General features: G+C 48.2%; 1 protein-coding gene and 1 non-coding gene across 2 annotated transcripts in view; both read left to right on the plus strand.

Annotated features, from left to right (window-relative positions):
• The first annotated feature begins 427 nt into the window (after positions 1-427).
• Positions 428-565, plus strand: LOC119948596. The gene has a single exon (XR_005456981.1). It is a non-coding gene; the product is annotated as a small nucleolar RNA SNORA7 (small nucleolar RNA).
• Positions 566-6,196: 5,631 nt separating this feature from the next.
• POLR1E (RNA polymerase I subunit E) overlaps positions 6,197-16,326 on the plus strand; it is a 31,761-nt gene continuing 21,631 nt past the window's right edge. The window contains exons 1-3 of the mRNA XM_038769703.1: positions 6,197-6,274; positions 11,085-11,188; positions 15,250-15,326. Of these exons, the coding sequence (XP_038625631.1) occupies positions 6,211-6,274; positions 11,085-11,188; positions 15,250-15,326 (245 nt within the window). The 5' untranslated portion in view covers positions 6,197-6,210. The remainder of the gene's footprint in view (positions 6,275-11,084; positions 11,189-15,249; positions 15,327-16,326) is intronic.

A 16,326-nucleotide genomic window follows, 5' to 3' on the forward strand; every position in this document is an offset into this window, starting at 1 on the left:
GTGCAGAGCACTGTACAAAGCGCTTGATACGTCCGTAGATATGTCCGTAGAAGGCCAAGGGAACGTAGCAGACTGAACCAGAGAAACCCTGCAGACAACCAAATGGCTTCACCAGCAAATGGAAGTGAATGCCATCGTGAGATTCTCTTTCTGTATATATGTATATATGGTTGTACATATTTATTACTCTATTTATTTATTTTACTTGTACATTTCTATCCTATTTATTTTATTTTGTTGCTATGTTTGGTTCTGTTCTCTATCTCCCCCTTTTTAGACTGTGAGCCCACTGTTGGGTAGGGACTGTCTCTATGTGTTGCCAATTTGTACTTCCCAAGCGCTTAGTACAGTGCTCTGCACATAGTAAGCGCTCAATAAATATGATCGATTGATTGATTGATTGATTCTTATGTACTACACTGCCAGAACCCTCTCAGGGTCGCACCTGGAGAGTTTCCAGTCCTCTACCAGTCTCGGCTACGGGAGGGAGAGTCGAGCAGAGGCCTACCCGTTCCATCCCTAGCTTGGGCAGTGGCTGGCGAGCGGAAGGCGATCTGTTTCAAGTCAAAACTCACCCGTGCTGGGCAGCAGCGGCGGAGACTCGAGTTTACTGCGCGGAAGGCGGCAACGGTCAGCCACTTCCGGATTTTTCCCAAGAAAACTCAACGGATCCACTACCAGAGCGACTGCAGATAGAAAGCGGAGCGTTCTGGGAGAGATGCGTCCGTGGCGTCGCTATGGGTCGGAAACAATTCGACGGCATGACGCTGCCAGGAGCAAAATAACAATAACAGTAGTGGTGGTATTTGTTAAGCACGTACGATGTGCCAAGCACTGTACTAGACACTGGGGTGGAAACAGGATCGTCAGGTCTCAGTTTAAGTACAAGGGAGGACAGGTATTACATCCCCAGTTTGCAGATGCGGTAAAGGAGACGGAGAGGTGGAGAGACAATGCGGAGAGTACAGTATAACAGAGTTGGCAGACACGTTCCCTGCCCACAGTCTAGACCCCATTCAGCAAGCTTTTCTTCCCGCTAACCCAAGTTCTTTTTAATATAATTACTTTTTTTATTAAACTCAGAGGTTCCCAACACAGCAGTCAACAAAGGAATGCAGCGAACCGAATGCAGAAACTCTCAGAAGTCTGACCGCATGTTTATTGAACCTAATGGAGTGCAATGTTCATTAAATTGCTATATGGTTACGCGCCTAAACTTTTCTTCAGCCAATCCCCATAGTTTGTGAATTACAGGAAAAGAGGTCTATTGTAATTGCAACCCACTAAACCCTACTAAATGGCTCCCAATTCTCACGTATTCACTGTTAAAGAGTTCGGTTTAACTGAACGATCAGGGAACACTTTAGCTAGTAATTACAGCTTATAAAGCTAAAATTTAGAGGAACTCGGGCTAATTCATTCAGTCGTACTTACTGAGCGCTTACCGCGTGCAGAGCAGCCCCTGTAGGGAGACCTGTGGCTTTTCCTTTAGTTGTCTCAAGAGGCAAGGGTAGGTAAGAGTTGAAGTTTCTATCACTCCTGCAGCTGAAACCTCAGTCCGTGCCTCCAATCAATCAATCAATCAATCAATCGTATTTATTGAGCGCTTACTGTGTGCAGAAAACAGAGCGTGGACCACGGCTTCCCGCTCTGGGCCGCAACGGCCGTGATGAAGGTGGCGGCGGCGGCCACCGCAATGGCTGCTTTGTATTTTTCCTCGCTCCTGCTAGGTTCCAACGCTTCTTTTTTAGCTTTTAGGTTATAAGGTGGTTCAGGCCAGCCCGGCCTATTTGGAATATTCTGAGAGAGGACTAGCTTTCAGCCAATAGGGCAGAAAGCTACCCCTCTTTTCATTCCTCCACACCCTCCAGAATTTTTCCAGTTTTGGCGGAGCTGGGAATGGTGTGGCACACCTGCCTCCTGTTCCTGAAATCCGGCTAGAATGATCTGCATATCCCTCTCTCTTCAAGCTACATCTGAAATGCAGAGGGAAGCAGCGCAGTCTAATGGACAGAGCACGGGCCTAAGAGTCAGAAGGACCCGGGTTCTAATCCTGGCTCTGATACCTGTCTGCTGCGTGACCTCGGGCAAATCACTTCACTACTCTGGGCCTCAGCTCCTTCAGCTGTATCACGGGGATTAAGACCGTGAGCCCCGTGTGGGACACGGACCGTGTCCAACCTGATTATCTTGCATCTACCCCAGTCCTGTGCCTGGCACGTAGTGAGCGCTTAACAAATACCATTAAAAAAAAACCCAAGTTAAGTGACTTGCCCAAGGCCACAGGTGGGGATGGAAGTCTTTCCCTCCTCTCCCATTCCTCTCCAACTCCCCACCCTGTAGATTGTCTTCTAGCTATACCTACACTTAGTAAGGTGCTTGGCACCTAGAGAAGCAGCGGGGCTCAGTGGAAAGAGCCCGGGCTTTGGAGTCAGAGGTCGTGGGTTCGAATCCCGGCTCCGCCGCAAGTCTGCTGTGTGACCTTGGGCGAGTCACTTCACTTCTCTGAGCCTCAGTTACCTCACCTGTAAAAATGGGGATCAAGACTGTGAGCCCCACGTGGGACAACTCGATCACATTGTATCCCGAACAGTGCTTTGCACATAGTAAGCGCTTAACAAATGCCAGCGCTTATAACAGTGCTTTGCACATAGTAAGCGCTTAATAAATACCATTATTATTATTATTTAACCTTCTACACACTTCGCTCCTCCATCTCACCCGTCCTGCCACATCCTCCCTCTGGCCTGGAATACCCTCCCTCCTCACATCCGACAGTCAATCTCCCCCCTTCAAAGCCCCGCTCAAGGTCCAACTCCTCCAAGAAGCCTTCCCACACTAAGCCTCACTTTTCCTCATCTCCCACTCCCTTCTGCGTCACCTTGACTTGCTCCCTTTGCTCTTCCCCCCTCTTCTCGTATATATCTGTCACTTTATTCATGTATATTAATGTGGGTTTACTTGCATCAATGTCTGTCTCCCCCCCTGACTAGACTATGAGCTCGTTGTGGGCAGGGATTGTCCCTCTTCATTGCTGTATTGTACTTTCCCAAGTGCTTAGGAAAGAGCTCTGCACACAGTGAGCGCTCAATAAATACGATCGAATGAATGAATGAATTTCAACATTTGGGATTTTCCCTTTGGAAAACTAGCCTTCTTATCCATGTAGCTAACTGAGGTTGGGTCAGGGGCTACTTCATTTTCTCTATTGTAGCCACGGCAGATCAGTTAGCCAAGTCACCGCTGAATTAGGGGCTGGGTTGAGGGGGAGCCCGTTGTTGGGTAGGGATTGTCTCCCTTTGTTGCCGAATTGCCCTTTCCAAGCGCTTAGCACAGTGCTCTGCTCACAGTACGCGCTCAATAAATACGATCAGATGAATGAATAAAGGAGGAGAATGATGAGGGCTCTAATTCCGGCTCCGCCACTTGTCAGCTGTGTGACTTTGGGCTAGTCTCATTCATTCATTCAATCGTTTGTATTGAGCGCTTACTGTGTGCAGAGCACTGTACTAAGCGCTTGGGAAGTGCAAGTTGGCAACATATAGAGCCGGTCCCTACCCAACAGTGGGCTCACAGTCTAGAAGGGGGAGGCAGGGAACAAAACATATTAACAAAATAAAATAAATAGAACATGTACAAATAAAATAGAGTAATAAATACGTACAAGCATATATACAGGTGCTGTGGGGAGGGGGAGGAGGGGGCCACTTGACTTCTCTGGGCCTCAGTTACCTCATCTGTAACATCGGATGAAGACTGTGAGCCCCACGTGGGACAACCTGATTCCCTTGTATCATCACCAGCGCTTAGAACAGTGCTTGGCACATCGTAAGCGCTTAACAAAAACCATCATCATTATTATTATTACTATTATGAGGGGAAATAGAGAAGCACTGTGGCTTAGTGGAAAGAGCCCGGGCTTGGGAGTCAGAGAACGTGGGTTCTAATCCTGCCTCCGCCACTTGTCTGTTGTGTGACCTTGGGCGAGTCACTTCACTTCTCTGGGCCTCAGTTCCCTCACCTGTCAAATGGGGATTAAAGACTGTGAGCCCCACGTGGGACAACCTGATCACGTTGTCCCCCCCAGCACTTAGAGCAGTGCTTAGCACATAGTAAGCGCTTAGCTACCTACGCATCAAGCAAAAACTCCTCACTCTCGGCTTCAAGGCTGTCCATCCCCTCGCCCCCTCCGACCTCATCTCCCTTCTCTCCTTCTCCAGCCCAGCCCGCACCCTCCGCTCCTCCGCCGCTAACCTCCTCACTGGGCCTCGTTCTCGCCTGTCCCGCCGTCAACCCCCGGCCCACGTCCTCCCCTTGGCCTGGAATGCCCTCCCTCCCCACATCTGCCAAGCTAGCTCTCTTCCTCCCTTCAAAGCCCTACTGAGAGCTCACCTCCTCCAGGAGGCCTTCCCAGACTGAGCCCCCTCCTTCCTCTCCCCCTCCTCCCCCTCCCCCACCTCCTTCCCCTCCCCACAGCACCTGTATATATGTCTGTACAGATTTATTACTCTATTTTCCTTGTACATATTTACTATTCTATTTATTTTGCCAATGATGTGCATTCGTGGCTCAGTGGAAAGAGCCCGGGCTTTGGAGGCAGAGGTCATGGGTTCGAATCCTGACTCTGCCACATGTCTGCTGTGTGACCTTGGGCAAGTCGCTTAACTTCTCTGGGCCTCAGCTACCTCATCTGTAAAATGGGGATGAAGACTGTGAGCCCCATGTGGGACAACCCGCTTACCTTGTATCCTCCCCTGTGCTTAGAACAGTGCTTTGCACATAGTAAGCGCTTAACAAATGCCATTATTATTATTATTATCTAGCTTTATTTCCATTTATTCTGATGGCTTGACACCTGTCCACATGTGTTGTTTTGTTGTCTGTCTCCCCCTTCTAGACTGTGAGCCCGTTGGTGGGTAGGGGCCGTCTCTATATGTTGCCAACTTGTAAATAAAAAAAAATGGCATTTATTAAGTGCTTACTATGTGCAAAGCACTGTTGTAAGCGCTGGGGAGGTTACAAGGTGATAATAATAATAATAATAATGGCATTTATTAAGCACTTACTATGTGCAAAGCACTGTTCTAAGCGCTGGGGAGGTTACAAGGTGATCAAATTGTCCCCACGTGGGGCTCATAGTCTTAATCCCCATTTTCCAGATGAGGGAACTGAGGCCCAGAGTCGTCAAGTGGCTTGCCCAAAGTCACCCAGCTGACACAGTTTTAGACTGCGAGCCCACTGTTGGGTAGGGACCGTCTCTATATGTTGCCAACTTGTACTTCCCAAGCGCTTAGTACAGTGCTCTGCACACAGTAAGCGCTCAATAAATACGATTGATTGATTGACTGACAAGTGGCAGGGCCGGGATTTGAACCCATGACCTCGGCCTCCAAAGCCCGGGCTCTTTCCACTGAGCCACGCTTGTACTCCCTAAGCGCTTACTACAGTGCTCTGCACACAGTAAGCGCTCAATAAATACGATTGGATGAATGAACAAAAACCATCACTACTATTTAGACTGTGAGCCCACTGTTGGGTAGAGACCGTCTCTATATGTTGCCAACTTGTCCTTCCCCAGCGCTCAGTACAGTGCTCTGCACACAGTAAGCGCTCAATAAATACGATTGATGATGATGATGACCGTCTCTATATGTTGCCAACTTGTCCTTCCCAAGCGCTCAGTACAGTGCTCTGCACCCAGTAAGCGCTCAATAAATCCCGGCTCCGCCACTTGTCAGCTGTGTGACTTGGGGCAAGTCACTGCACTTCTCTGGGCCTCAGTTCCCTCATCTGGAAAATGGGGATGAAGCCTGTGAGCCCCCCGCGGGACAATCTGATTACCTTGTAACCTCCCCAGCGCTTAGAACGGTGCTTTGCACATAGTAAGCGCTTAATAAATGCCGTCATTATTATTAATAATAATAATAATAAGTACGATTGATTGATGAGGGGAAACTGGGCAGGCGCCTCACTCCTGACAAGAAGCAGACGGAAGTGCGAGCGGGAGAGGCGGGGCCAAGATGGCGCCCGCCTCGACTTCCGGTCCGGATCCCCGCCCCTTCCGGTGGCGCAGCCGCAGAGCGCGTGGTGGCCTCAGGCGAGGCGGGAGCGGCGGGACCAAGATGGCGCCCGCCTCGACTTCCGGTCCGAAGCCCCGCCCCTTCCGGTGGCGCAGCCGCAGAGCGCGTGGTGGCCTCAGGCGAGCCAGTCATGGCGGCCAGGGCCGTGTGGCAATATCGCGGCCAGCCCCGAGAGGGACCGGACACGGTGCTCAGTGAGTGTTTCTCCTCCCTGCTCTTCTGCCCTCCTCCTTTCCCGCCCTGAGCGGGGCTCAGAGCCAAGAGCCCGGGCTTGGGAGGCCGAGGTCGTGGGTTCGAATCCCGCCGCCGCCCCTTGGCAGCTGGGTGGCTTGAGGCAAGGCCCTTCGCGTCTGTGGGCCTCGGTTCCCTCACCTGGAAAGTGGGGGTTAGGACTGCGAGCCCCCCCGTGGGACAACCTGATCACCTTGTGATAATAATAATAATAATAATAATGGCATTTGTTAAGCGCTTACTATGTGCGAAGCACTGTTCTACGCGCTGGGGGGGGATACAAGGTGATCAGGTGGGGAGCTCACAGTCTTAGGCCTCATGTTACAGATGAGGGAACTGAGGCATAGGGAAGTGACTTGCCCAAAGTCCCACATTTGATAATAATAATAATAATAATGGTATTTGTTAAGCGCTTACTATGTGCGAAGCACTGTTCTAAGCGCTGGGGGGGGGATACAAGGCGACCAGGTTGTCCCACGTGGGGCTCACAGGCTTCATCCCCATTTTGCAGATGAGGGAACTGAGGCCCGGAGAAGTCAAGTGACTCACCCAAGGTCACACAGATGACGGTAATAACAATAATGGTGGTATTTGTTAAGCGCTTACTGTGTGCAAAGCGCTGGGGGGATACAAGGTGATCAGGTTGTCCCACGTGGGGCTCACAGGCTTCACCCCCATTTTACAGATGAGGGAACTGAGGCCCAGAGAAGTGAAGTGACGTGCCCAAAGTCCCACAGATGACAATAATGGTGGTATTTGTTAAGCGCCTACTGTGTGCGGAACACTGTTCTAAGCGCTGGGGGGATACAAGGCGATCAGGTTGTCCCACGTGGGGCTCACAGGCTTCATCCCCATTTTACAGATGAGGCCCAGAGAAGTGAAGTGACTTGCCCGGAGTCCCATAGATGACAATAATGGTGGTATTTGTTAAGCGCTTACTGTGTGCGGAGCACTGTTCTAAGCGCTGGGGGGATACAAGGTGACTAGGTTGTCCCACGAGGGGCTCACAGTCTTAATCCCCATTTTACAGATGAGGGAACTGAGGCCCAGAGAAGTGAAGTGACTTGCCCAAAGCCCCACAGATGACAATAATGGTGGTATTTGTTAAGCGCTTACTGTGTGCGGAGCACTGTTCTGAGCGCTGGGGGGATACAAGGCGATCAGGTTGGCCCACGTGGGGCTCACAGGCTTCATCCCCATTTTACAGATGAGGCCCAGAGAAGTGAAGTGACTTGCCCGGAGTCCCACAGATGACAATAATGGTGGTATTTGTTAAGCGCCTACTGTGTGCGGAGCACTGTTCTAAGCGCTGGGGGGATACAAGGTGATTAGGTTGTCCCACGAGGGGCTCACAGTCTTAATCCCCATTTTACAGATGAGGGAACTGAGGCCCAGAGAAGTGAAGTGACTTGCCCAAAGCCCCACAGATGACAGTAGTGGTGGTATTTGTTAAGCGCTTACTGTGTGCGAAGCACTGTTCTAAGCGCTGGGGGGATACAAGGTGACTAGGTTGTCCCACAAGGGGCTCACAGGCTTAATCCCCATTTTACAGATGAGGGAACTGAGGCACAGAGAAGTGAAGTGACTTCACCAAAGTCCCACAGCAGACAAGTGGCAGAGCCGGGATTAGAACCCATGACCTCTGACTCCCAAGCCCGTGTTCTTTCCACTGAGCCATGCTGCTTCTCGCCCTTGTATCCCCCTCCCACCCCAGCGCTTAGAACAGTGCTTGGCACATAGTAAGCGCTTAGCAAATACCGTCATCATCATCCATTCAGTCGTCTTTATTGAGCGCTTACTGTGTGCAGAGCACTGTACCAAGCGCTTGGGAAGTACAGTTCAGCTCTGTGACATTGGGCAAGTCACTTCACTTCTCTGTGCCTCAGTGACCTCGTCTGGAAAATGGGGAGAGAGACTGTGAGCCCCACCTGGGACAACCTGATTGCCTTGTATCTCCCCCAGCGCTTAGAAGAACAGTGCTCAGCACATAGCAAACGCTTAACAAATACCATTATTATTATTATTATAAAAAGGGGGTCCTTCCTGCCGGCCTTCTGCCCTCTTCCATGTGCCTCCCCCCTCACACATACACATTCCCAATTTCCTGAGTTTTTACCTTGTGGCGCCATAGACAGTGGGGATACAAATAATAATAATCGTGGTATTTGTTACGCCCTTACTAAACAAGCGCTTAGTACAGTGCTCTGCACACAGTGCTCAATAAATACGATTGAATGAATGAATGGGCTGCCTTATGTCACTGTGTATCTATGTATTGCACTTTCCCAAGCGCTTAGTACAGTGCTCTGCACACAGTGCTCAATAAATACGATTGAATGAATGAATGGGCCACCTTATGTCACTGTTTATCGTTGTATTGCACTTTCCCAAGCGCTTAGTACAGTGCTCTGCACACAGGGCTCAATGAATGCAATTGAATCCACGAATGAATGTGCCAAGCACTGTATTAAACACTTACTCTGTGCCAGGCACTGTAATAAGCATTGGGGTGGATACAAGGAAATTGGGTTGGACACAGTCCCTCTCGCATGTGGGGCTCATAGTCTCAATCCCCATTTTACAGATGAGGTAACTGAGGCACAGAGAAGTGAAAGAGATGAAGAAGTGATGCTATTTGTTAAGCGCTTACTATGTGCCGAGCACTATTCTAAACTCTGGGGGAGATAAAAGGTTATCAGGTCGTCCTACGTGGGGCTCACGGTCTTAATCCCCATTTTGCAGGTGAGGTAACTGAGGCCCAGAGAAGTTAAGCGACTTGCCCAAAGTCACACAGCTGACAAATGGCGGAGCCGGGATTTGAACCCATGACCTCTGACTCCCAAGCCTGGGCTCTTTCCGCTAAACCATGCTGCCAAGGCCACACAGCATGGGATTAGAACCCATGACCCTCTGACTCTCGGGCCCGTGCGTTTGGGGTTTGATGCCTACAAACTCTGTAATAATAATAATTATGATGGTGGTATTTAAGTGCCTATTCTGTGCCAAGCACTGTTCTAAGCACCGGGATCGATACAGGGTTATCAGGTTGTCCCACGTGGGGCTCACAGTCTTAGTATCCATTTTACAGATGAGGTAACTGAGGCACAGAGAAGTTAAGTGACCCAAAGTCACACAGCTGACAAGCGGCGGAGCCAGGATTAGAACTCACGACCTCGGACTCCCAAGCCCGGGCTCTTTCCACTAAGCCACGCTGCTGTACTCTCCCAAGCGCTCAGTACAGTGTTCTGCAGTCAATCCATGGTATTTAACGAGCACTTGCCGCCTGCAGAGTACAATATAGCGGAGTTGGTAGGTAGGTTCCAGGCTCACCACAAGCACACAATAAGCGCTCAATAAGTACCACTGATTGAGTTCCCCACCTACCCGTGCTTAATCAGCCCTGTCGACTTTCAGCGGGCTCTGCTCTTCTCTCCTAGGCCCCCCCCGGGCTTGGCGGCATGTGAGCTCATTGTGGGCAGGGATTGTCTCTCCCTATTGCCGCGTTGTACTTTCCCAAGCGCTTAGTACAGTGTTCTGCACGCAGTAAGCGCTCAATAAATACAACTGAATGAATGTGGAGGTGGCCCCGCTTCCCCTAATGGAGCTGCAGGAAGACTGGACCGGTAGTAAGCATTTACCGAGCCAGATAAACGATAATCAGGTCAGACACAGATTATAAATCCTTACCACCGGCTTTTAAGGCGCTCAGTCAGCTCGCCTCCTCCTACTTAACCTCTCTGATTTCCTACCACGACCGAGTCCGCTCTCCAAATGCCCACCTACTCACTGTTCACTTTTAGACTGTGAGCCCACTGTTGGGTAGGGACTGTCTCTATATGTTGCCAATTTGTACTTCCCAAGCGCTTAGTACAGTGCTCTGCACATAGTAAGTGCTCAATAAATACGATTGATGATGTTCCTCGATCTCGCTCCCGACCCCTCACCTGCAGTCTCCCTCTGGCCTTGAACCCACTCCCCCCTCGTTCCCAACCATTCTCCATCCACACTTTCAGAGCCCTCCTTTCCGCTTCACCTCCGCACGCGGCTCCGTGCCGTTAAGCACTTTGATTTTCACTCCGCCACAACGCTTGTGTGTACGTGTTCATCTATAATTTATTTCAGCATCTTTCTCCCCCTCTAGTCTGTGAGCAATTTGTGCACAGGGATTGTCTTCCAATTCTATCACGTACTCATAATAGTAATAATAATAATGGTATTTATTAAGCGCTTGCTATGTGCAAAGCACTGTTGTAAGCACTGGGGTAGATACAAGGTAATCAAGTTGTCCCACGTGGGGCTCACAGATTTAATCCCCATTTTCCAGATGAGGTAACTGAGGCCCAGAGAAGTTAAGTGACTTGCCCAAAGTCACACAGCTGACAAGTGGCGGAGCCGGGATTTGAACCCGTGACCTCTGACTCCAAAGCCCGGGCTCTTTCCACTGAGCCACGCTGCTTCTCATAAGCACTTAGTCCAGTGCCCTTCACACAGGAAGTGCTCCATTAATTCCACTGATAATTAAGAAGCGCTGTGACTGGGTAGTAGAGGAACCCTCTTTTTCCCCTTGGTCATTTTCTTTTGACTCCACGTCTTCCGTGCAGTTACTTCACTTACTTGATGAGCTTAATCCAATTTTGTGTGAGGACTGGCAAGAACAGAGGATTTTTAAAAATCTCACTTGTGAAAGGATTGTGGACACCACCCCCTACCTCAGTTTCTCTCTTATGCTCCCGGTTGACCGTTACCTTTTTTCTTTTACTGGATTTATTGCAGTGCAATTTTCAAATGGGAAACTCCAGAATTCCGAAAATGTGGATTTTACCTTATATAAGAACAATGACACCATTAATCCCAGAAAGAAGCACAGAAGGATCCTGGTAAGGAGCTTTGTCCTTATCCCAACTGTTGTACTTAACAATTCTCTCTTATTGGGAACAGCGCCGTTTCTTCCGAACAGTTCTACAACCTTCCAAATAAGCATCTCAGGGTTGGGGAGGGGAGGCTGGTTTAAAAATATTGTGGACTAGTTAAATTTTTTTATTTGCTTGATTTAAAGAAAGAAGAGTGAAATGGGATCCTTAGGCCCTCTCCTCATCCTTCTCCTAATTAATATAAAATTAATATACAGTATTTTGCCAAGCATGGATTAAGTCCGGGTGGTCGAACTTGTGGAGAAAGGTAGACCTTTCAGGCCTCTTCCTCTCTCCAAATAAACTTCAGGGGTGGAGTTTCTAAATACTTCTAAATAAATAAATACTAACTGCTTCTAAATATGGGGCTAAGGAGTGTGTATACACTCTTCTACCTTCCTCTGTATATACTCTGTCAAAGGATATATATATATATATATATATATATATATACTATATATACAGTACTCTCCCAAGTGATTAGTACAGTGTTCTTGCACACCTAAGTGCTCAACAAAGACCATTAATTGGTTGATAGACAAGTGGTCTGTGTTTCTGGAGTTGTCAGGAAGCTGGAGACTGCCTGACCGCACCAAAACGGAGCTACCGAGAGCCAGGGCTCGCCAGAAATAAGTCGAGCGGGTTGGGGGTGATCGTGGACCACCATGGTTATGCTGTGCTTTACTAAGCAATCTCAAAAATAGTCAATAATGTATATGAAACCGTACACGGTTACGTCTGTGTAGCAACGAGCAAGAGAGCACTAAACAATTTGGTGAATTTAGGCGGTGTAAACGGTACTGTGGTTATTGCAGAACTCAAATTGAGCTGTATTTTTGTTTTATTTAGCTTTGATTCGTTTTTATTTCCATTTATAAGAAGGCCTGGGCTGTTTTAGAGCCTCTTGAATCGGTCTGAAGACGTTGTCTGGAATTTGCAGAATTTTACTTTGGAAAAATTACAACTCGGCACGTATTGCTTTGGAGGCTCTTTTATAGCCATCGAGGTATTCAGCACTTACTCTCTAGAAAGCACTGTGCTAAACCCTGGGGTCTTGCCTTAGGCTGTCAAGTCCTGGGCGGGGGTAGACATTGGGATTGATACAGGGTAATCACAACAGACAGTCACTGTCCCACAACCCGTGGCAGGGAGGGCAGATATTTTATCCAAATTTTACAGAGGAGAAAACTGAGACACAGAGAGAGGGTAAGTGACTTGCCCAAGAGCTCTCAGCAGGTTAGGCTGATACTAGGCCTTGCATCCCCTGACTCCCGCTCCCGAGCTTTTCCGTTAGGCCATACTGCCCGTGGGTAGGCTGCCAGATCTTTATTAGACCAGCATGATTAGTTGGGTAGGGGAAACCTAATTTGAATCGCATTAGCTGCCTTTTTTCGTATTTTTTTTTGTATTTTTCAGCAAAGAAAAGAACAGCATAGGGAAGGAAATGTGTACTGAATGGATACGGCAGACCTTTGTTTCCTAGGGAACCACCAGGCCTCAGTAAAACTGGAGAAGGGACCTAATTTCCTTTGACAGCTATTGCGATCTAACAATTCTGGAGATCAGTTCGTGATGAAATTAATTAATTGGAGGATTAAACTGCCTTTCATTGCCAGATTGAGAGGCCAACCTGTTTCTCGATATTGGAGCAGATGTCACTCTGTAACACGATGCTCAGACTTGCGGTCTGCCGGGTTGTCTCTCTTGCCAGCCTAGTTGCAGCGTGCGATCTGCCGGGTTATGTGCATGCCATTGAGTAGAGGGGGTGAGGGAGCGTAGTGTGCCTTGGAATCCGACCCAGCAACAAAATTCTGCTGCCTCAGTTTACCTTCTTCATCCGGGTTAGATAAGGTGGGCTTCTTTGCTCTTTCCCTAGTATCTTTCACTTCTTATTTTACTCTAGTGCGCTAACTTCCTGGACGCCTGATGCGTTCTGAATCCTTTACCCCTGGGTCCCTGTTCCCTGTGGATCTGATCTTCTGAGAGGTTCCCTTGTAGGTCCCTATCTGAGATACTAGGTGTGTAAGCACGGCTGCATTGATATATGCGTGGGCAAGTTGTGGGTCTTAGCCTGAGGTTTTTTGTTACCCTGTGTATTGATTTGTGTGTCCACAACTGTGGTGCTTGTGGGTGAAACCTTGCCTGGGAGAGGAGAGTAGTGTTAGAAACACTCTGTTCTTCAGAGGTTAGACCCAGGGCTCCACGGGTCTCCACTCCCCTGCTGGGTGGGTAGCATTTTGGAGGAGCCCAGGGTTTTGTATTTCAATCAATCAATCAATCAATCATATTTATTGAGCGCTTACTGTGTGCAGAGCACTGTACTAAGCGCTTGGGAAGTCCAAGTTGGCAACATATAGAGACGGTCCCGACCCAACAGTAGGCTCGCAGTCTAAAAGGGGGAGACAGAGAACAAAACCAAGCATACTAACAAAATAAAATAGATTAGATGTGTACAAGTAAAATAAATAAATAGAGTAATAAATATGTACAAAGAGGCATGGCTCCGACTGTCTTCTCCAACAGGAGAAGGCCGTCCAAGCTACCGGAGCGGGCTGGATCCGAGAGTCTTTGAAGCTCCCCAGTGGAGGAGAGCAGAGAGCCCCACTCCAGAGGCCGTGACAGATCAGGAGAGTTGTGAGGGGAAGGAAGGGGAAACCTCTTCCAATTTTTCCCTCGCTTTCCTCCGGCTCCCTGCTGAAGCTTTTGGGTCAGAGCTACTGGTTCACCTGAAGCTGTCAGAGGGACTCTGGTCAGTGGGGTTAGTCTGTAATAATGATAGATAATGATGGTATTTGTTAAGTGCTTACTAGGTGCCAAGCACTGTTGTAAGCACTGGGGTAGATACAAGATTATCAGATTGTCCCACGTGGAGCTCGCAATCTTAATCCCCAATTTTCCAGATGAGGTAACTGAGGCACAGAGAAGTGAAGTGACTTGCCGAAAGTCACACAGTTGCCAAGTGGCGGAGCTGGGATTGGAACCCACGACCTCTGACTCCGCTGCCCGTACTCGTTCCACTAAGCCACGCTGCTTCTCACAAATGGGATTATCTCTAAACATAGCAAGTTATTTTGAGGTTTCTCTGTAATAAAATTTGATTTTGACTCTGCGTACGCATCAGTGAAGGTGGATAATTGTAAGCTCCCTTAAGGAGCGGGGATCGTGTCTGCCAACTCTGTTGCAATCTCCCAAGCGCTTAGTATAGCGCTCTGCACATAGTAAGTGCTGAATACATAACACTGATTATAAGTGATCATATTCTGTATTTATTAGACTTGCTATTTTGAGCCATTTTAGATTTTATTTTTCTGTTGAGAGTCTTCAGGTGACCAAAACATTAAAAATAACTTCTGTGACTTCCGCGATTCTATCAAGTAAATGAGGCAGGAAGCTGTATATTAGCATTTATATGGATATTTACATAGCCCCTTCAGCGAATCCTTGGTATCCCTTTTAAGAGAGAAATAGGCAGGGGTGTTCAGTAATACGCCTAATCTCTCAAAATTGGGTGTGAACACTGGAATAGGGCCGTAATTCCCTTTTTCTGATTCTGACACTTAACCATTTTATGGAGCTTTAATCAGAAAAATCCCCATGTCACAGACTTCTGTCCGTGGGAATTGTTCGTAATCTTGAATGCTTAATATAAATCAGAGTTGGATTTTTAACGGACAGAAACAGCTCAAGAAGTGGGTAATGTTGCCTCCTATAGTACCAGATTAACTGTTCTGAGCTGCAAGTAGGATATTTCTTTAATTCTCTGATAAAGATAAAGAAGATCTCTTCCATGCCTCAATTAATCCAGCTCTCCTCAGTCTTGAAGTTGGAGGAAGGAAGGGATCCTTCAGTAGGTTGGACGCCACCTGAAAGTTCAAGGGTTCAATTCATCTGAATTGTTTTTCCAGTTAGAATCTGTCCAGTACCCAGTATATTATGCCAACGTGAAACAGTAATGAGATGACTTAAATTCCTTTTAGGCACTGTTCTGGAGTGGATGACAATTTTTTTTTTCCCCTCCAAATTTTCAGGTGGCTGAAACCGGCAGACTTTCCTACATGGGAAGCAATTTTGGAACGGGAGTTCTGAAATGCAACTCCTTATGCAGGTGAGTGGCTTGTGAAGTGTGGGGGAAAAGTGTGCCTTTCCTGACAAACTGTCCTGGTGGATTTCTGAGGTTAGGGTTTGTATCCGTTTTACTAGGAGTTTGATAAAGGAGTCAGATAAAAGAAGAGTCATGGAATTCTGATGATTGGAACTGTTGGTTGGCATACTGAGCGAAACAGTTGCAAATTTTTTAAATGGCTGCTTAAAATGGCTGGAACAGTTTGGTGCAATCGTACCCCATTGATTAAACTATGCATAGCTGGGAATTTTGGCCCCATAGCATCTCTGAGCTGGTTCCCTTTGGAGTGAGAATCGGGGAAAGAAGTGGGAAAATGCTCCTACGCCTGTCGTGCATTAGAACTTTATGATCACTGCAGATAATAATAATAATAATGGTATTTGTTAAGCGCTTACTATGTGCCAAGCATTCTTCTAAGCGCTGGGGTTGATACCAGGTAATCACGTTGTCCCACATGGGGCTCACAGGCTTAATCCCCATTTTCCAGATGAGGTAACTGAGGCACAGAGAAGTGACTTGCCCAGAGTCACACAGCTGATAAGTGGCGGAGCCGGGATTAGGATTTAGAACTCAGTCTTCTAGACTGTAAACTCTGGAGTGTCATTCAGACTCCAGCCTATTCTCTCCTTCATTGGTGGCTTGGTGAAAATGGCTTGCTCTCTGAGGGAAGGTCAGGATGTGCATTCTCCACTACCTCTGCCTGAACAGGCGGCTCTCGTCGTCTGGTTAAAAGGCACGACGCGAGCGGCGTCCTGCTGAAGCAGGTGGGAAACAGCGGCTAAGCAGTTGCTGCTGATCACTACTTCCACTTCTTTCTACAGAGACGCTTTGGGAATTTCACCCCCCTCCTCAAAAATCTCCAGTGGTTGCCTGTCAACCTTCGAATCAAGCAAAAACTCCTCACTGTTGGCTTCAGCGCTCTCCATCCCCTCGCCCCCTCCTACCTCACCTCCCTTCTCTCCTTCTCCAGCCCAGCCCGCGC

This window comes from Tachyglossus aculeatus, chromosome X4 (genome assembly GCF_015852505.1).
Source record: "Tachyglossus aculeatus isolate mTacAcu1 chromosome X4, mTacAcu1.pri, whole genome shotgun sequence".
Classification (NCBI taxonomy): Eukaryota; Metazoa; Chordata; class Mammalia; order Monotremata; family Tachyglossidae; genus Tachyglossus; species Tachyglossus aculeatus.